Source organism: Psittacula echo (genome assembly GCF_963264785.1).
Source record: "Psittacula echo genome assembly, chromosome: 11".
Classification (NCBI taxonomy): Eukaryota; Metazoa; Chordata; class Aves; order Psittaciformes; family Psittacidae; genus Psittacula; species Psittacula echo.
This window is the reverse complement of record NC_137746.1, coordinates 3,672,247-3,688,855: the sequence shown is the minus strand read 5'-3', so window position 1 is coordinate 3,688,855 and position 16,609 is coordinate 3,672,247. Positions and strand designations below refer to the sequence as shown.

The following is a 16,609-nucleotide window of genomic DNA, read 5'->3' as shown; positions in this document are numbered from 1 at the left end:
AAGGTGGCTTGGAGTACAGTTTTCCCTGTCTTTTAGATAAAGATGACATATGCTAGTATAGAAATAAAGGAAAATAAGGTCATTCTAATTCCTCCACAAAAGGGTAAACCATAGCATAGTAATAGCACGACTGCCTATGACAGAAAGGTGTAAAATCCAGATGAACTCAGGGAACATGTGACAGGTTGGCATTGGCACCTCCTGATAGCCCCCCACAGATGGACCACAGGATGTCCTCAGGACTCACATTAGGTTCTATAGGTAATGGAGTTCCATTACTTTCGGAAGAGTTTTAATTGATTTTAAACCACAACTAGCGGTGCTCAGGAGCAGTGAGATAGGGGAGCACACCTCAGAGGGAACCTTCAGGGTCATCCTTGTTTCATGCAATAGTACAGTCACGGAGCCTTCCTCAGTTCCTGACAGGGAAGCCAAGCTTTCTATGCTGCAATGATATTTAGCAAGAGCTGAGGCATCTAAAAGCAAAAAAAGCCCTGAGAGCAACATGCCCATGCTGGGCATTGCACATACTGCAAGTGCCTCTCACAACCAACAGTATCCAGAACTAAGCAGGAAAAAGCAGAGATTTTCCACAAAGATCATCAGTTCTTTCGTATGTTTTCCTGATGCCCTTGCTCCCAGGTCAGGATCCTCTTCCACACCAGGAAATAGAAGCATTGCAGAGCGCTCAGATCATAAGTCCACTCACCCTTCCTTGCTTGTCCCACTGTGAGATGACCCTGGGTGCTGGATTTCCCTCTCAGCACAGCATGTAGAGGAAGGTAGAACATGCAGAACAGACAGACAGCACAAGGCATTCACTCTGTGGCTGCTTTAGAGCCCTCCACCAGCCAGATCCCCATTGCAGCTTGCTTTTCATGCTGGGAGCACTGAAAACCACTGCAGACTGCTTGATTGAAACACAGTGATCTCAATTAAATGATGAAGTAAGCACGGGTGTTGGTTCACACCTAGCTGCATGAGTAAGAATAGCCTGGCCCTCTTACATAAGAGTTGGCAGGATTTCTTATACTAGGTGTAAAGTAGGCTACATTAGTGCTAGAATGTTTTCAAACATGGGAGAATAGATCATGAGCTGGTCCATGAAGATAAGCTACATAGGTGCTATTGCTTTTACAGCAGGCATTTCCATATCTTCCCATGAAACCTCATATGGGACCTCTGAGACCCTCTTAAAAAGATGTTCTCCTTCTGCTGCATATATGGCTCTTAGCAGGCTGGTTGTCCCAGTAGGGTTTGATCCTAGAACTATTGCAGGATGTAGTGTAGGAAAAATCAGTGTAACTGCTTAAATTTCCCCTCACTGCATGGCTTAATTCCTTTTGGAGCCTATCTCTAGAATATGACCTGGCATACTTATCTAAGTATGACAGTCATCAGTCTGTACTCTATAGGAGCATATATAGGAAGAAGAGGGCTTTAGAGAAAGGAAGCTGTTCTTTTGCACTTTATATTCAATTTAGCAGCTTCTTCCCACTCCTCTCTTTGGATCTCATCATTTCTTCTGACTCTACCTTTTTCTTCATGGGCACAAGACAGGCGTTGACCTTCTTGTTTTGCATGAATGCAGTGCCTAGAAATAAATCTCTACTATAACAATCTCTGTGACAAACCAAGGAGATGTAACATATCTTAGTGCCTGCAAAGGCATCGCCTACTCCTGTGTCTCAGGGTGCAACAGGAAAAGAGAAACGGACATGGGGATTGTGATCTCACCTTCCCAAGGTGTTGACACATCAGGCTGAGACTCCTGAGGCATGAGAATATCCCAGCCTGGCCCGGAGCCATCACAGGGATGGCTTCAGCAGGCACTAAAACCACTGGGGTGCCCTGGGAGAAGGACTTAAGGACATTATAGGTACCCAGCAACCTTCTCCTTGCCCCCTGGCCAAAGGCAGCCCCATCCTGCTCCCACCTTGTGAGCATCACGAAGCTTCTCCCACCACCAAAGACCTTCCTCCAGGTTAGGGATTTTCACTGGAAAATTGGTTCCCATTTGTTTTGTTTTCTTCACAAGAGGAAATAAGCTGCTGTTACCTTTACTCCCTACCATAGCATTACATAGTGTATAAACTGGAAAAACAGCTAGACAGCCAGCATCTCATTAAGTAATATGAGGTGTTGTAAGAGCTGGAACACCACCAGCAGCATGAAAGTCAGGCAGTTACAGGTTTATGTGAGGCATGACAGGTCTGAGTATGCTTTCATATTCCAGGCAAGAAGAGCACAGAAGTGGGTATCCTGGTTCTTCTAGTCTAATATTAATCAGGTTTTACCCATTTCAGGAGTCACTGCATTTCATGTTAGAAATGTGGGGCTCTGAGCATCTGTGAACAAGCCATCAAGGAGATGGATTCTCCTACTCCAGTGTGCATGGTGCTGGCAAATGTGCCACCAAGGGCAGGTCACTGCAGCCACTGTCAGAAGATTGGGTCCATATCCTGAATTCCATTGACACCATGGATTTTTGTGTAATGCAATGACAAAATCACCAGCATATGCAATCAGTGCCCTGTACAAGGGATCTGAATCAGCTGAATGTATGGCTCTTTGCCTGCCAGGCAAGGCAGTGTTTAAAATCCCGTCACTAGGTCCCCAAAGAGGATTCCTTAAAGCTCCTAATTTCTATCCATAGATAATGATATTAGTATTATCTCTACGAAATAATGTATTTGGTATATCACAAAGAAAACCATTGACAAAACACCCACCTATCAAGTCTCTGTGTGCATAAACTGTAATTGCCATCCCTTATCTTTGAGATATGGGGCTGACCCCCTGCAGCATCACACAGCCCCCAGCCCCACCACAGGACCTCTTTCCTCAGTGACACAGACACACACTCACTGCTTCAAAAGCAAGAAGAAGATATTTGTCAGGCTCTGTGTGCTGGGACCCCCTGTGATCCATCACAGCGATGGGTATAGCCATACCTCAAACGCTGCTCATCCTAACCCTTGCTATTCCTGACCCAGCATCAGCCCAACCTCCTGCGAGGCTGCTGTCACCCTCGAATCCAAGTGAAATGCACCAGGAAAGCCATTGGCAGGGCTGCATCACCCCAAAATCACCTGCGCGGTGCCCAGTGAGGGGATGCCTATTGAGAGGGGAGTTTGTGATGCTCTGACAGCAAACCTGGACCTGGGGTTGAATGGAACAAGACAGCAGCAGCACTCGGCCGTGCCCTGCCATGGACGAGGTTGCCATCATGTGGCCAAAGCTTTGTATTCACTTCCCAATCACTTTTCATGTCTTTGTTTTCCCTCCCTATGGCAGGGGGGCTGGAACTGGATGATCTTTAGGGCTCCTTCCAACCCAAACCATTCTATGAGTCTATGATTCTAAATCCTGGGCATCCATCTCAAAACTGGTTTAACTGGATGAAGAAATCAGGAAAACTCACCGTACAGCTCCAACGTGGGTCTTAGGGCTTTACATCTAGGGGAGCGCTGGGCAGAGCAAACCTGGGCACTGAGAGGGCAGGATCATTCACATACACACCTTGTCACAAACCTCATCAGTTTAATTAATTCATTCTATTTGATGGTGTATGTAAAGTATAATGTGGGCAGATTAGCACCACCACTTATTTGCATTGAAAAACAAGCCTCCCCGAGTATTATCCTTGGCGACATGTGATATTATGCATCTAAAGAACATGCTTTACATACGTATGCATTGAAATAGGTAACATGGAATAGATGAAACCTTAAACGCAGCCAGCAACAAATTCTTTTGTGAAGGTTCATTAATTTTATCCATATTGTTTGTCAGAAACAGTTCCCCGTGTTCTTGTCAAGCTCAAAGGCATCATGAGCCTCCTCACCGGCATGTCCTGAGCTGAAGCAACACCGGCTCTTTCTCCCACATTTAAGGCCAGTTTTGGGGGAGGCCACGCTTCTGGTTTTAATTCAGGCCCCAGTAAAGAGGAGCCCAAGGTTGGGAACCCCATTTATGAGTAACGCTCAGAAACATGAGGTTTTAGGCACTTTCTGCTGAGGTCTTCAAGTCTTGTCGCCAATTCCTCCAGTCACCCAGGGAAGAGGACAGAGGAGTTTCTCTTTCCTTCTCCTCCATAAAGGGGGAAAGCTGGACGGCTGCTCCAGGTTGTCTTCAGAAGCTTTCCTTGATGGCATCTGCTAAACCCACCATCGCGAGGCTTTTCCCCTGGAGCTCTTCTCCAAGAGAAGATGGGGGAACCATGCATTTCCCAGAGGACAGTGTTGCTCCAGACTATTCCCCCATGCCACATGTCCCTTTGCATGTGAGGCTGTTACCCCTCAGTCTCTCCTGCCAGTGCCACCAGAGTCCTTTTATCCCAGCAGAGATGGTTCTCCTTGGGTTTCGGCACCAGAAGCTCCATGCTTAGAAAAGAAAGCATGGAGATATTGAACAGCATAAACAGAAATAGCCACAACATACAAGACCTTGGAATACATGAAAAGCTGAGGTAGACCAAAGACAGACCTGGGGCTGCCCCAGTTGTCTCAATAGGTTTGCAGCAAAGAGCTGGACAGCTGAAGCTGGCCTGTGTATTCTAGAGAACAGTTTGGGATAAGCTCCGCATCCTTCAGAGACCTCCTTTGGTGCTGCAAAGGGATGTCTGCAGGATGTGGCAGCTGGCAAGTTGGGCTGTTGTGTCAGGGAGATCAGGTCTAACAAGTCACCTCTAGCAGGTCCCTGAAGGGCTACACAAGGTGAGTTAGGTAAAGTAATAGCCAGCCATTTATATGACTTGGTTTATTGTTTTCTGAAGAAAAAGAGCAGTTGAGCGTCTAATTTAACATCCTTCCTTCTCCCAATTCAGTTTATACCTTAGAAAACAAACAGCTTGTTGAAGCCCTTCACATTTTTTCCATGATAATGTGTTAAATTGTGGCAAACGGGAGAGTTCTGTGATGGAAACCAGAAGTATCCATTTGCATGGGTAGAGTCATCCATTTCTTTGATCCTGAAAGCAGGCCAGGATTTGGTGGGGATCCAGCCCTTCCTGGACCAAAGGGCCCTGCACACCCACCACACCTTCTCCTTTCCTTGCTCACAAAGAGGAGCATTATATGCATGTCATACAAAAGATGCTCCTTGGCTGATGTTGATGGGCTGGTTTGGGTATATCTCACTCGTGGGTAAGCGAAGCAAGTTGTTCTCATGGCTCAATAGGAAAATGTCATTGGTGATAAAGCCCAACACCACCGTGGGGATTATTAAGGTGCTCCGAGACAACAGAGAGAAAGATTTGATAAGAAAACAGCCTTTGGATTTGATGGAGCTGGTGCAGTTTTCAGTGTCCTCCAGGGACTAAGTCCGTGGCAGAAGAGAAAGCAGATGCTGTAGGTGCAGGATGAGAGTCTTCGGTCAGAGCAGCTGATCCCTCTCCACCACCACACTGCTGGTTTGGCTCAGGACAGTAGGAGGCTTCCAGGTCTTCCCAGCAACACTTTTGGAATAAGAAAGGAGGAGGTTTATGAAGTACTGAAAGAGCAAAGACTGCCAAGAATGAGTATTAAACTGCTAAAAAGGGTCTTTAATTGGATATTTTTAATGCTGCTCCTTTACGCAACCCTAGGTTTATGGGGGAAAGAGTAAAACTGTGAGTTGATGGTCGAGACACTTCAAAAGGGCTTAATTTCAGGTCTTTATGGGAGGATCAAGGGAGGAATTGATACTGTGCAGGGACTTAGGTGAGAATCATATTTCACAGCTTATAAAATGTTAGAGAATATTTTCCTTTCAAATTCTCTTTTGAGATTTAGACCGATCAAAACAATCACAACAATCAGATTGCAGTGAAATTCCAGGAATCTGGAATGAAACCTACATCCATTGTCTGCTCCAAATCCCACAGACCCAGATTTGAAAGGTGACTATTCAGATGTAGGTTACCTGTCTTCCAGAGGATCTATACCATTACAACTCCGTTTGATTCAAAGATGAATTCTCTAACTTTAATCAAGCTAAAGGGTCTTCATGTGCTGACCTGGAAGTTAAGGATTGGTCTCAGTTTGGTCTCTTTTCATTGCTTTGAGGGAAAGTTCATAGCCAAGAAACATGGCTGAACACATTGGGAATCCTCGCACTGCATTGACCGTGATGCCCCTAAAAAAGACCTGTTGGGGATGGAAAAAGGTTAGAGCATAGGAATATACGGGCTCTTTTAAGAAGAAGAAAACAGTGAATGAAGTCATAGTGGGATTCTGAAGAACCAGAATCCACTCTCGCTGCTGGTCATTGCTGAAGTCTGTGCTGGAGAATGGAAAAGCAATGGCAAAAGTCACTGGTTGGTATTACTGAGCTCTGTGCTCCCATCTGTATCTGCCCACAGGAGCTACAAGAGGTAAAGGGTAAAAACCATCCTCATGTAGAGCAGAAAGCAAGTAACCCAAAATGTGTTCCAGTGTTGTCCTACCTAGCTACAGCCCCTTCTTCCCTTGGCACAGACAAGCACATTGGGATCATACAAACCCTGGGGTACAACAAGGAGGCTGTTGGTTTCATGCGGCAAGCGCTGTTTCCCAGGGCTGGATCTGTGGTTGCAGAGGAAAACCAGGTTTACTTTGTACCTTGCTGAGAACTGGCTCTCACCACCAGCTTTGGGGAAAATACTTGATAAAAGCTGGTATTTTCACATAAGGGTTCCTAAAAGCCAAGCTTTGGTGCCCATACCAAAGCCAAGCTTTGGTATCCCATCATTTTCTTTCATTAAGATGACAAATACCTGCAGCCAGTCTTCCTCATTCTGCTCATATATGGGTTTTGAAAAGATGCTGGCACTTAAAAGAGTGAAAGACCCTGTGGTTTTTGGGTGCTTGAACAGCAAAGTGCTTTCTGGAAAGTGGAGAGGGGCCCTTGTTGCTCCTATTTACAAGACAAGGGTTGCAGGGAGCATCTCTGCTGGCCTGTTTCTCACAAAATCCCTGCTTTAACCACCCAGTCCCATCACTGTGGTCACTAATCTAAACACCACATCTTCAAACTGGACATGAAAAGTCACATCAGCAAAGCCAGCCCCCTTCCAGGCTTTACAAAGGCAAAGCTCCCATGGCTGCTGTATGGAAGCGTGGAATATCTCAACTCCAAGACCAAAAGCCCATAGATTAAAGTGTCTAATGAGTATTTCCCTTGAAATACTGAGCTCTGCTAAACACCACCATATCTTGTATCCAGTAAATCCAGTGCACGGTGCTGACTTGCACAAGACAGAATTAAAGTACATTCATATAGCTTAGCATGGAGTTTGCAATGTGAAATTGCAATATTGGGATATTTAGAGTATTATTGAGTTATTGGGGTGGTTTGTTAGGAAAATAGAATTTTCTGGGAGGAAATTCCATTTTCTTTTGCAGTATCCAAGCAGTAACACAAGAGAGCCAAGTTAAATAAGAATGAGGATTCAGGAAGGAAAGCCCAGAGTGATAAGCTTTTCTCATCAGAATGAGCACACCTGAGTATGCAGAAAGAGGGCTGTGCTGATTTGGTTGTGTGTATACAGGCAATTGCTTCCAGCACTGTGAATGCTGTTCCTTTGTCCCCAGAAGAAAACATCCAAACCTGAGTTTACCATTTACCAGCTGTGTGTCCCCTTACAAGAGAAGGATCCAGTCTTATCATCAACTGCTATGCAGTCCCATTGCCAGCTTCACTCTGCGTGCCAGGCGTGACAGCAACAAAACTGCAAGCAGCTTGGACCTCCAACAAAAACAACTGAGTGCCTGACTGAGTTGTTAATATTCAGGCAGGACAAGGCAGGTAGGGGATGAGCATGGAAAGAGAAGGGAAAACACAGGGAAATTCCCTTTTCAAACACACTGAGTTTTACTGTGAAGCCACTAAGCCAAACTGAACACGCAGGGCAGGCAGCCTGCATAAAGCCTGACCCTCCAAGCACAGTCTTTAGCATCTCTCCAGGTACTTGTGCTTCATATGAAAGTGGCTTTCTTCATTTACAAGCAAAACCCAAACCAGACTGCAGGCCCAGTGTTGCCTGGCATAACATCGTGGCATGCTGGCAAATACTGAAATCACACCGACTTGTGGTTTTGGAGGTTAGTTTTCTGTCTGTATCTTGTTGCTTTTCCCTCCGAATGTGGAAATTAGCACTTTGGAACCAAGAGCTCATGTAATGTTTTGATGGCAGCTTAAATAGAGATTTGTTTCAATATCAGGAGACATCACTTCTCATAACCGTGCACCAGCAATGCAATAAAGCTGTTCTTTGCCATCCACCTTTAGCTGAAGCAAAGTTTTGCAGGTAGAACAAGCATCTTTTATTACATTAAGAGACAAAGTCAGAAGGACGTGAGGTTGGTTTTGGCACACAGCCCTTCTTCACATTGGAAACCAAAGCAATTCTGATTTAAGAACATTTTCAACCAGCTCTATCTTGGTGCAAAATGAGGGTGGGCAATGCAAAAGGCAGCATCAGCTCCACCAAAGCATTACCCAGGGCAGCCAAACACACCCAGGGTGCCGCTGGAGTAATTTCCCATTGATTTCAGTGTCAATGGGAAACATTTGACCTCTGCATTTTATAGAAGCAATCACAGAGGTGAGATTTCCAACCTTTGATTTATAATGTCAAATCATACTCACAATTAAATGCACTGACATGAAGTGTTAGTGTAAGTTAATTACACCAGCAGACCATGACCCCCAGTCATTCATTTTTCCATTGCTGTAAGGCACATTATTACTCTCACTATTGGGTTATAAGAGAATCTGCACTATAATTGCCTACTGTCATTATTATAATCACAGTAATGGGCTTTAGCTGCCTCTCAACCCCGCAGAGAGGTTTGAAACATCCATTGTATTTTCCAATTAAAATTAAATGCCTAATACCCAGGCTTGACTTCAAATATCACTTACTTTTAAGCCCTCGTTCTGGTAGCTCTGCAAGATACAGTCAAGGGTCCCTTTGTACTTGCTCAAATAAACTCCATCAGCCTGGAGCCGACTTTTCACAACGTCCATTGGAGTAGCAGTCCCCCAGGAAATGGCTCCTAGAAAAATGCAGAAGTATTTGAACAGTTTCTTCTCTGTATTTCCTTGGCTGCAGGTCAGTGAACTCCAAAATTCACCTCTCCTCTCCCCCATTGTATTCATGGAGTTTTCACTGCAGAGCATTCAGGCATTCACCCTGCTCAGGTGCAGGAATGGTATTTCTAGGAGCAAAAGCTCCCTTTTTCTGGATGGAGCACTGAGGTTCTGGGGGTGATGCTGGTAATGAAATGCAGGCAGTCCAGGAGCTGTCCTCCAGATGCAAATCTTCTGCTGTGCTTTTGGTAGAGCATAGACATGTTGTGGGAAAAGCTCAAGCTGCAAAAAACCTGGAATCCTCAAGATAGTGCTGTTGAAAACCAAGGTTTGAGCTGAGAAAACAAGAGGCAACTCCATCACATGTAACCAGGATTAAACCCAACACAGCTGAGCTACCTCATCATTCTTATACGGAAACACGCCATTGACATTAATTAGCCTGCAGCTGAGTGGGATCTTTTGCCTCTCTGACAAGGTCAGCGTGCAACCACAATGCATAGCCCAGTTGGACAGACAAGAGTTTGTATGGACCAATATGGGTGTTGGGGTATGGTGGAGAACCTGCCCAGATGGGTCAGGGCTCTGTATAGTTGCAGGAGAAACAGATGGCATTTTGTGATCGTTACCTGAGCTAAAGATTGACTTTCATTTAGGGGTCTGTGATTAGAAATAGCCAAGAAACGAGGAGTGGGTGCAGGGCTGACTTTATATATGGGAGCGTGATGAGAGATGTACATGTCAGTCCTACTATGGGTGTACAAAGGGAAGAATAGGAAGATTAATAACAGTCAGCTCTGCTTCTGCTGCCTGTGGGTTGGGCGCACACCCTCCTGGTGGGCAGCCAACAGGGTGGAGTCCTCTTCTGAAGGCATCTTGGCTGCCTGAGGATCACTGGCAATGCGATATGCAGGCTGCCGTGGGACATCCAGGGAGATGAAGGTGCTGGCTGTGCTCCTTCTCGCTGACACTGAGCCTCATGAAGGTCTGATAACACAACTTCCATAAGGTTTGCCAAGTCAGAAAGAGCAGCTCTGGTGCCAGGAGACCTGGCCCTAGGGGAAGGAGCTTGTTCAGCCCCATGTCTTCTCCTGGTGACCCTGTAATCTCCCCTTGGAACCTTCCCATCCTTGTTTTGCTAGTGTTGAGGGAAACAAAGGTGCTTACCTGCTACTCCCCCTGCCAGCCAGATGGAGGAGGGATTAGGGGAAATGCATCCATCAGGGGTAATCCAGCCACAGAAGATTGTGTAAGGGATGAAATAGAGGCAGTACCCAGGAACATCCCTCAAAAGCATTGCTCCAGCACCTCGGTATATTCCTGCTATCCCCTCTTTCTGTAGGACTGTCCTGATGCAGTGAATTGGACCTCGGTACACAGGAAATCCAGGAACTGTGGGCTTTAGTTTCATGTTTGCTGCAAAACAAAGAGATACAACTATTATAATAAACATATTGCTAGAGAACTGCTCTCAAAAGCCCACCGTCATTGATCAGAAATCACTGCCATCCATTTCTTTTCACTGGATTGTTACATAGTGGGTGGAGAAAAGGTTTAAGAAAGAGAACGCAGATGGAAGCATTTTTAGCTCGAGTCATAGAATCATAGAATGGTTTGGGCTGAAGGCACCTTACAGATCATCTCATTCCAATCCCCTGCCACTGGCAGGGACACCTTCCACTAGAGCAGGTTGCTCCAAGCCCCTTCCAACCTGGCCTTGAGCACTGCCAGGGATGGGGCATCCACAGCTGCTCTGGGCTTCCTAATGCCTAATCTAAATCTTCACTCTTTCAGCTTAAAGCCACCCCTCCTTGTCCTGTCACTACATATCCTTATAAAGAGCCCCTTTCCAGATTTCTTATAGCCCCTTTTGGCACTGGAGCTGCTCGAAGGTGTCCCCAGGGCCTTCTCTTCTCCAGGCTGAACATCCCCAGCTCTCTCAGGCTGTCTTTAGAGGTGTTCCAGCTCTCTGATCATCTTCATGGCCCTCCATTGCAGTGGCACATGGCACAAACCAGGCCTTGAAGCAAAGTTGCCCTAAAGCTCCCAGTAAACACCCAGGGCTGGCAGAGAAAGGACGAAGATGCTCTTTCTCCCTACCTTGGATGTACGGCTGCGTTTGCATCTGGAGCCTTATCTTTACCAGGTCCACAGGAGTGCCGATGCCCACAGAGACAAACCCAGCCACCATGCTGGCCAGAGCCACGTCGGCGAGCACCGGTGTGCTATCCAGGTCTCCGTGCCGGAGCTGGCTGAGGAGCCGCTGCGTGTTGCTGAAGACGCCGAACACCACGGAGCTGTAGACAGCCATGCTGGCCAGAGGGAAGGACATGCCTTTGAAGAAGCCAACCACCTACCCAGAGAAAGGAGCTGGAGTTAGGAGGGTGAATGGGACTGAGCAGCGCAAACCCAGCTTGTCTGTGAGGGTAGAGATGCAAGCCCAAGTAGCAGATGTCTCCTGAGCCAACCATTTGCACAGGGAAATGAATTCATACTAAGGATGTGTAAGGATTGTGCACAGTACAGGATATGCTGAAAGCACAGGGACCCACGTGAAAGTCCCTGTTATGGACAGCTTCTGTCCTAGCATCACCAGACTCAGCAAAATACCTCCAGTAGAGCTTTCCCAGCAGGTACAAGCAAAAGAGCCACTGTGGGTGTAACACCCTGACCCACATGAGGACATTTATCTCTCCATGCTAGGGATCTGTCTTTTCCCTACAGAAGTAACCAGGAGCATTAGCTAGAGTTAAGCAAGAGAAGAATGTAGGGATTTACAGGCTTAATTGCATCAACTTGATTGATCTTCATGTAACTGCTGGTGTCAAAAGTGGTTTTGTATAATTGCTTTATGCATTTATCTATTGATCTATTTGCATTTTCAGTAAGACAAAGTACTCACAGACTCATTTCTGTACACAGTGAGGACACAATTGAGTGTATTTCCATAGCCTTGCCCAGCTTGCAAACGAGTCTGCAAAAGACATCCATAAAATGCGATTAAAATCCCATGCTTCCAGCCCAGGGAAACTCATGCTACGTAAACAATGTGCATTTTGCTTTGAGAGCAAATCCTTCCTTAGTTGTAAAGAAAACAGAGTGATAAAACAAGATATACGTGCATCCACAGGGCTAAACAGGACCACAGATATCTGAAGCGTTCTGCAACATCTGGAATCGATGACTGTCAAATTGCTGTCAAGTGCAGACCAGCTACCTTGGCCCAGCACAGCAGACTGGTGTGCAGTGCTCTCCTTGGCAGGGTCCTGATCTACGTGGAAGTTTAGATTGGATATAAGGAAGAAGTTCTTTACTGTGAGGGTGGTGAGGCACTGGAATGGGTTGCCCTCAGAAGCTGTACATGCTCCATCCCTGCGGTGTTCAAGGCCAGGTTGGACAGAGCCTTGGGTGCCATGGTTTAGTGTGAGGTGTCCCTGCCCATGGCAGGGGGTTGGAACTGGATGATCTTAAGGTCCTTTCCAACCCGAACTATTCTATGATTCTATGTGGAAATTGGAGAGTGATGTGGTCTCCTCTGTTTGGGGACTTAGTGGAGGCTTGGATGTATTCTAAAGGCCAATGGCATCCTGGGGTGTATTAGAAGGGGGGTGGTCAGTAGGTCGAGAGAGGTCCTCCTTCCCCTCTACTCTGCCCTGGTGAGACCGCATCTGGAATATTGTGTCCAGTTCTGGGCCCCTCAGTTCAAGAAGGACAGGGACCTGCTGGAGAGAGTCCAGCGCAGGGCAACTAAGATGATTGAGGGAGTGGAGCATCTCCCTTATGAGGAAAGGCTGAGGGAGCTGGGTCTCTATAGTTTGGAGAAGAGGAGACTGAGGGGTGACCTTATTAGTGTATATAAATATATAAAGGGGGAGTGTCATGAGGATGGAGCCAGGCTCTTCTCAGCGGCAAACAATGATAGGACAAGGGGTAATGGGTACAAACTGGAACACAAGAGGTTCCACTTAAACTTGAGAAGAAACTTCTTCTCAGTGAGGGTGACAGAACACTGGAACAGGCTGCCCAGGGGGGTTGTGGAGTCTCCTTCTCTGGAGACATTCAAAACCCGCCTGGACACATTCCTGTGTAACCTCATCTAGGTGTTCCTGCTCCGGCAGGAGGATTGGACTAGATGATCTTCTGAGGTCCCTTCCAATCTCTAGCATACTGTGATACTGTGTGATACACCCTGAGCAGGCCAGGACAGGGCAGCCACAGTGCACAGCCCTGCCTTCCCTCCTGGCTCCATCTGAACGCTTAGCCCAGGCATTCCATTCTGTCTCCATGGGCTTGTTGTTTTTTCTTTTACACAGTAACCAGGTATTTAGAGGTTCAGGTTAATGCATTTTCTGAGTAACTGAGGGAAACAGAGTGTCCTCGCAAACTGCTCCTCGCACACATGCCCCTCAGCCAAGCTGTTAACACCTGGCACTGAAATCCCTGCTGGCATCTCTCTCAAAGTCAGTTGATACCAGCATGGATAATCCACAGGAAAATTCCCCTTTTTGGTGTGTTTCGATTAGAAAGGGCTCTTGGGTGATGCCCAGAAACTGGAGAAGGTTCCTGGGGAAACGAATGCAATGTGGAGGACGAAAAGTGAGTAAATGTGAAACTATTCAGAGTGTTGCAAGGCCATGGGAAAAGCAGCTGCTTGGATTTGATGGAGGCTGCGATATGGGGAAGGGGCCAGCTGAAGGAGGAGACCTGCTGGATGGGAACCCTGGTGCGGGTACCACATACCGCATCCCACCGCCTCCTCCTCCAGGTGGGGAAGGACCCCCCCCATCCCCTGGATGCTGTAAATGCTGCTGAGCTGCCTCATTGCTGGCTTAGTGCTGTGTAAAACACTCTCCTTTCCACCTCCCTTCCCCTAAATTTGGAAAGGCAACAAGTCTGCCTACTTGGTATTCCCAAGCAACAGAGGTGTCAGCCTGGCAGTTGTCTTTATAAGCGCTGAAGGATGGGCTCGTTCTTTCTTGGCATCCAGAAACTCGGTGCTTCCCGGCAGGATGCTCTCTCAGTAGTTGCCAAACTCCCCCAAGCCTGGCAATGATGCCCTGACCTCCAGCCTGAGGTGGGATTGCCTTGGCAACCCCTGGCAGAGCCAGCCTGTGCTGCCTGTGCCCATTGCTGGGGTGGCACAAGCAGCCTTACGGCTCTGCTGTGTGGGGTCTGCATCCATCCTCACGTGGCAATGCTCTTGGGACTGATACCACCTTAGCAGCTTAGAAAGGATAGGGCTGGCAACCGTCTCCTGATCCCAGGATGTGTGCAACAGGTTAGCTGTGATGGCTTGGGAAGGGATGTGGTGTGGTTCTGCACTGGACCGTCCTCCACATCACCCTCCAAGGGTCTCTAAGGTGCAAACAAGAGCACTGGCTCCTGGGTTTGCCACATCTGACAGCCCTGCCTGAGGCCAGCAACAAGGCTGGAGCCAGATCAGAGCCCATGGGCAGAGCAGTGGAAGGAACGAAAGGTCTCAGAGATGTCTATCACACTGTACAGAAAGAGAAAGGAACAGGTTCTTCCTCTATCTCTGCATCAGTGGAGTCGATCAGCTTGGTCGGGTCAAGCTGTATTGTCTGCATCATGCTAGCAAATCTCTTTTGACATGTCTAAATCCTTTCCTCTGTGAACAGTTGTCTTGAGGGAATAGCAAATACCGTGTCTCATAGCCCTGAGATAACCATTTCAGCACTCTGCCTTCCCAGCATTGCCAGCGCTAGGAGAACACGTAAAAATGTGCCTGCAGCAAAACAAATACAGTTCCCCCATTGCCCTTTGAGTACTTGTCTGTGGCAAAGTCCAATAAAACATTGTCCAAATTGTTTGTTAAACCACACATAAAGTAAGGCCAGGTTGAATTTTCAGCATTCATCCTCGCACGTATCAGCCAGTTCTTTTAGTTTCTCATTCAAAACAAGCATTGAAGAGGAAAAAAGTCTGTTAAAACATTTCTACCCAGGCTAAATTCCCCCTTGGGGTGATGGGGTAAGTGAAGATGTTGTGAAGCATCATCTCCAGAGAGGCTCCCTGTCAGTGGGGGTCTGTGTTGTGACAGGAGAACATGGTTCAAAGTGGTTTACCTTGATGGTGTCCAGGGGGTGACCAACAACAACGCTGGCAGCTCCTGGGGATGAAAGCAGAGTGTTACACAAACCACTGTTATGGGGCGGGAAGCGATGGGTTTATAGGGGAAAAGGAGAGATTTCCATGGGAAAGATCCCTTTTTCTCCTAGCCATTATAACCTGAGGCCACCTGCGGTCCAGTGCTGTGATGTAAACTGCTGGCTGCTCAGCCCCTGGACGTCCTGTCCCCGTCCCGGGGTGTGCAGCAATAGCATGGGGTCAGCAGGGCAGGAGGAGCGACTGCATGCCTCCGCATGCTGCAGGGATCCAAAAGCCAAGCTGCTCACCTAACTTTCTGGCAGAGGTCCTGTGCTTTTAGAGGCAGCTAACCTACTAACCTGATCAGGATCCATGGGCCATCTCACACCCCCTTCCCGAGCCTGCTGTGAACAGCAGCCTGGGCAGAGCTCTGGTCTGCAGAGGACAGTGTGTGATTGAACCTCTGTCATGTTGCTTCTGCAGTGCATCCCTGGCAACTTAGCTGTGCACTTTATCAGCTATTAAACCCAGTGGGAACCCTCAGTACTGATACCTCTACACACCCTCACTCCTCCTCTTTCTGGTGTCTGTTTTCCCAGTATTTGCACTCAGCATTGTCAGCAGACCGGATCAATACCCCTCCCCGGCCATCAGTCTGTTTGCCGAAGCAGGACCGTGGGGTCAAAGCCATGCAGGACCTCTTCGCGGTAGGGGACTGAGGGACTCAACTTTGCCACTGTGTGCCCCGGAGCTCCCCTTCGGTGCTTCCAGCAAGGGGAGCCGGCAGTGTGCGGTCCCAGCAGCATCGCATGTACCGGTACTTCAATTTTAAGTATCCCGTCCGTGGATATCGCAGTAAACTGCACTTGCGAGGCAAGGCAAAGCAAAGCGCACATCCGCTGGTACGAGCGCGCTGGTACAAGCGCGCCGGTCGATGCACAGCCCATGGGCACCACGGGGGTTTACGCTCCTGTCCCCGCTTGCTGCCATCCTCCCCCCGAGCCCACAGCATCACTTACCGCCCACCCAGCCCGCCGCGAAGTCCTGCAGCTGCACGCTGTCCATGCTGCGCTCCGAGCCCGCCCGATGGGTCCCAATCGGCCGGGGGTCCCCACCGAAGAGCGGTCCGCACCGGGCAGGGGGTGCCACCGGACGGGGTCCCCACCGAGCTGTGGATCGCACCGAGCCGGCGGTCCCCGTCGGGCACGGGGTGACACCGGACGGGGCGATCGCACCGCGCAGGGGTCCCCGCAGCAGCCCCGCCGGCCGCCGCACGGTGTCTCACGGCCGCCGTGACATCACGCACCGGGGCTTAAAGGCGCCGCACAGGGGCCGGCGGCGGGAGAGACCCGGCGGGGCGGGGCGGGACGGGACGGGAAGGGGGGTCACGGTCAGGGGTACGGAGGGACTGGGGCTTCTTGTGGGGATGAAGTGGGAGGTGAGCGGG

The 16,609-nt window shown here is 48.3% G+C and overlaps 1 protein-coding gene across 3 annotated transcripts; it reads right to left on the bottom strand.

Moving 5' to 3' along the window:
• Positions 1-5,302: 5,302 nt before the first annotated feature.
• On the bottom strand, positions 5,303-16,227 carry SLC25A48 (solute carrier family 25 member 48; the record flags this gene model as incomplete). Of its 3 annotated transcripts, none has more annotated exons than XM_080627238.1 (7): positions 5,303-5,458; positions 8,887-9,020; positions 10,222-10,470; positions 11,134-11,407; positions 11,957-12,028; positions 15,141-15,184; positions 16,182-16,227. In XM_080627238.1, the coding sequence occupies 7 exons, from the start codon at positions 16,225-16,227 to the stop codon at positions 5,303-5,305; spliced, it is 975 nt and encodes a 324-aa protein (XP_080483364.1). The 3 variants fall into 3 exon arrangements, with proteins under 3 accessions (XP_080483364.1, XP_080483365.1, XP_080483366.1); XM_080627239.1 differs by lacking the exon at positions 5,303-5,458 and adding an exon at positions 6,006-6,128 and having other exon boundaries at positions 11,155-11,407; XM_080627240.1 differs by lacking the exons at positions 5,303-5,458; positions 15,141-15,184; positions 16,182-16,227 and adding exons at positions 6,006-6,128; positions 13,956-13,964 and having other exon boundaries at positions 11,155-11,407.
• Between the last annotated feature and the right edge of the window lie 382 nt (positions 16,228-16,609).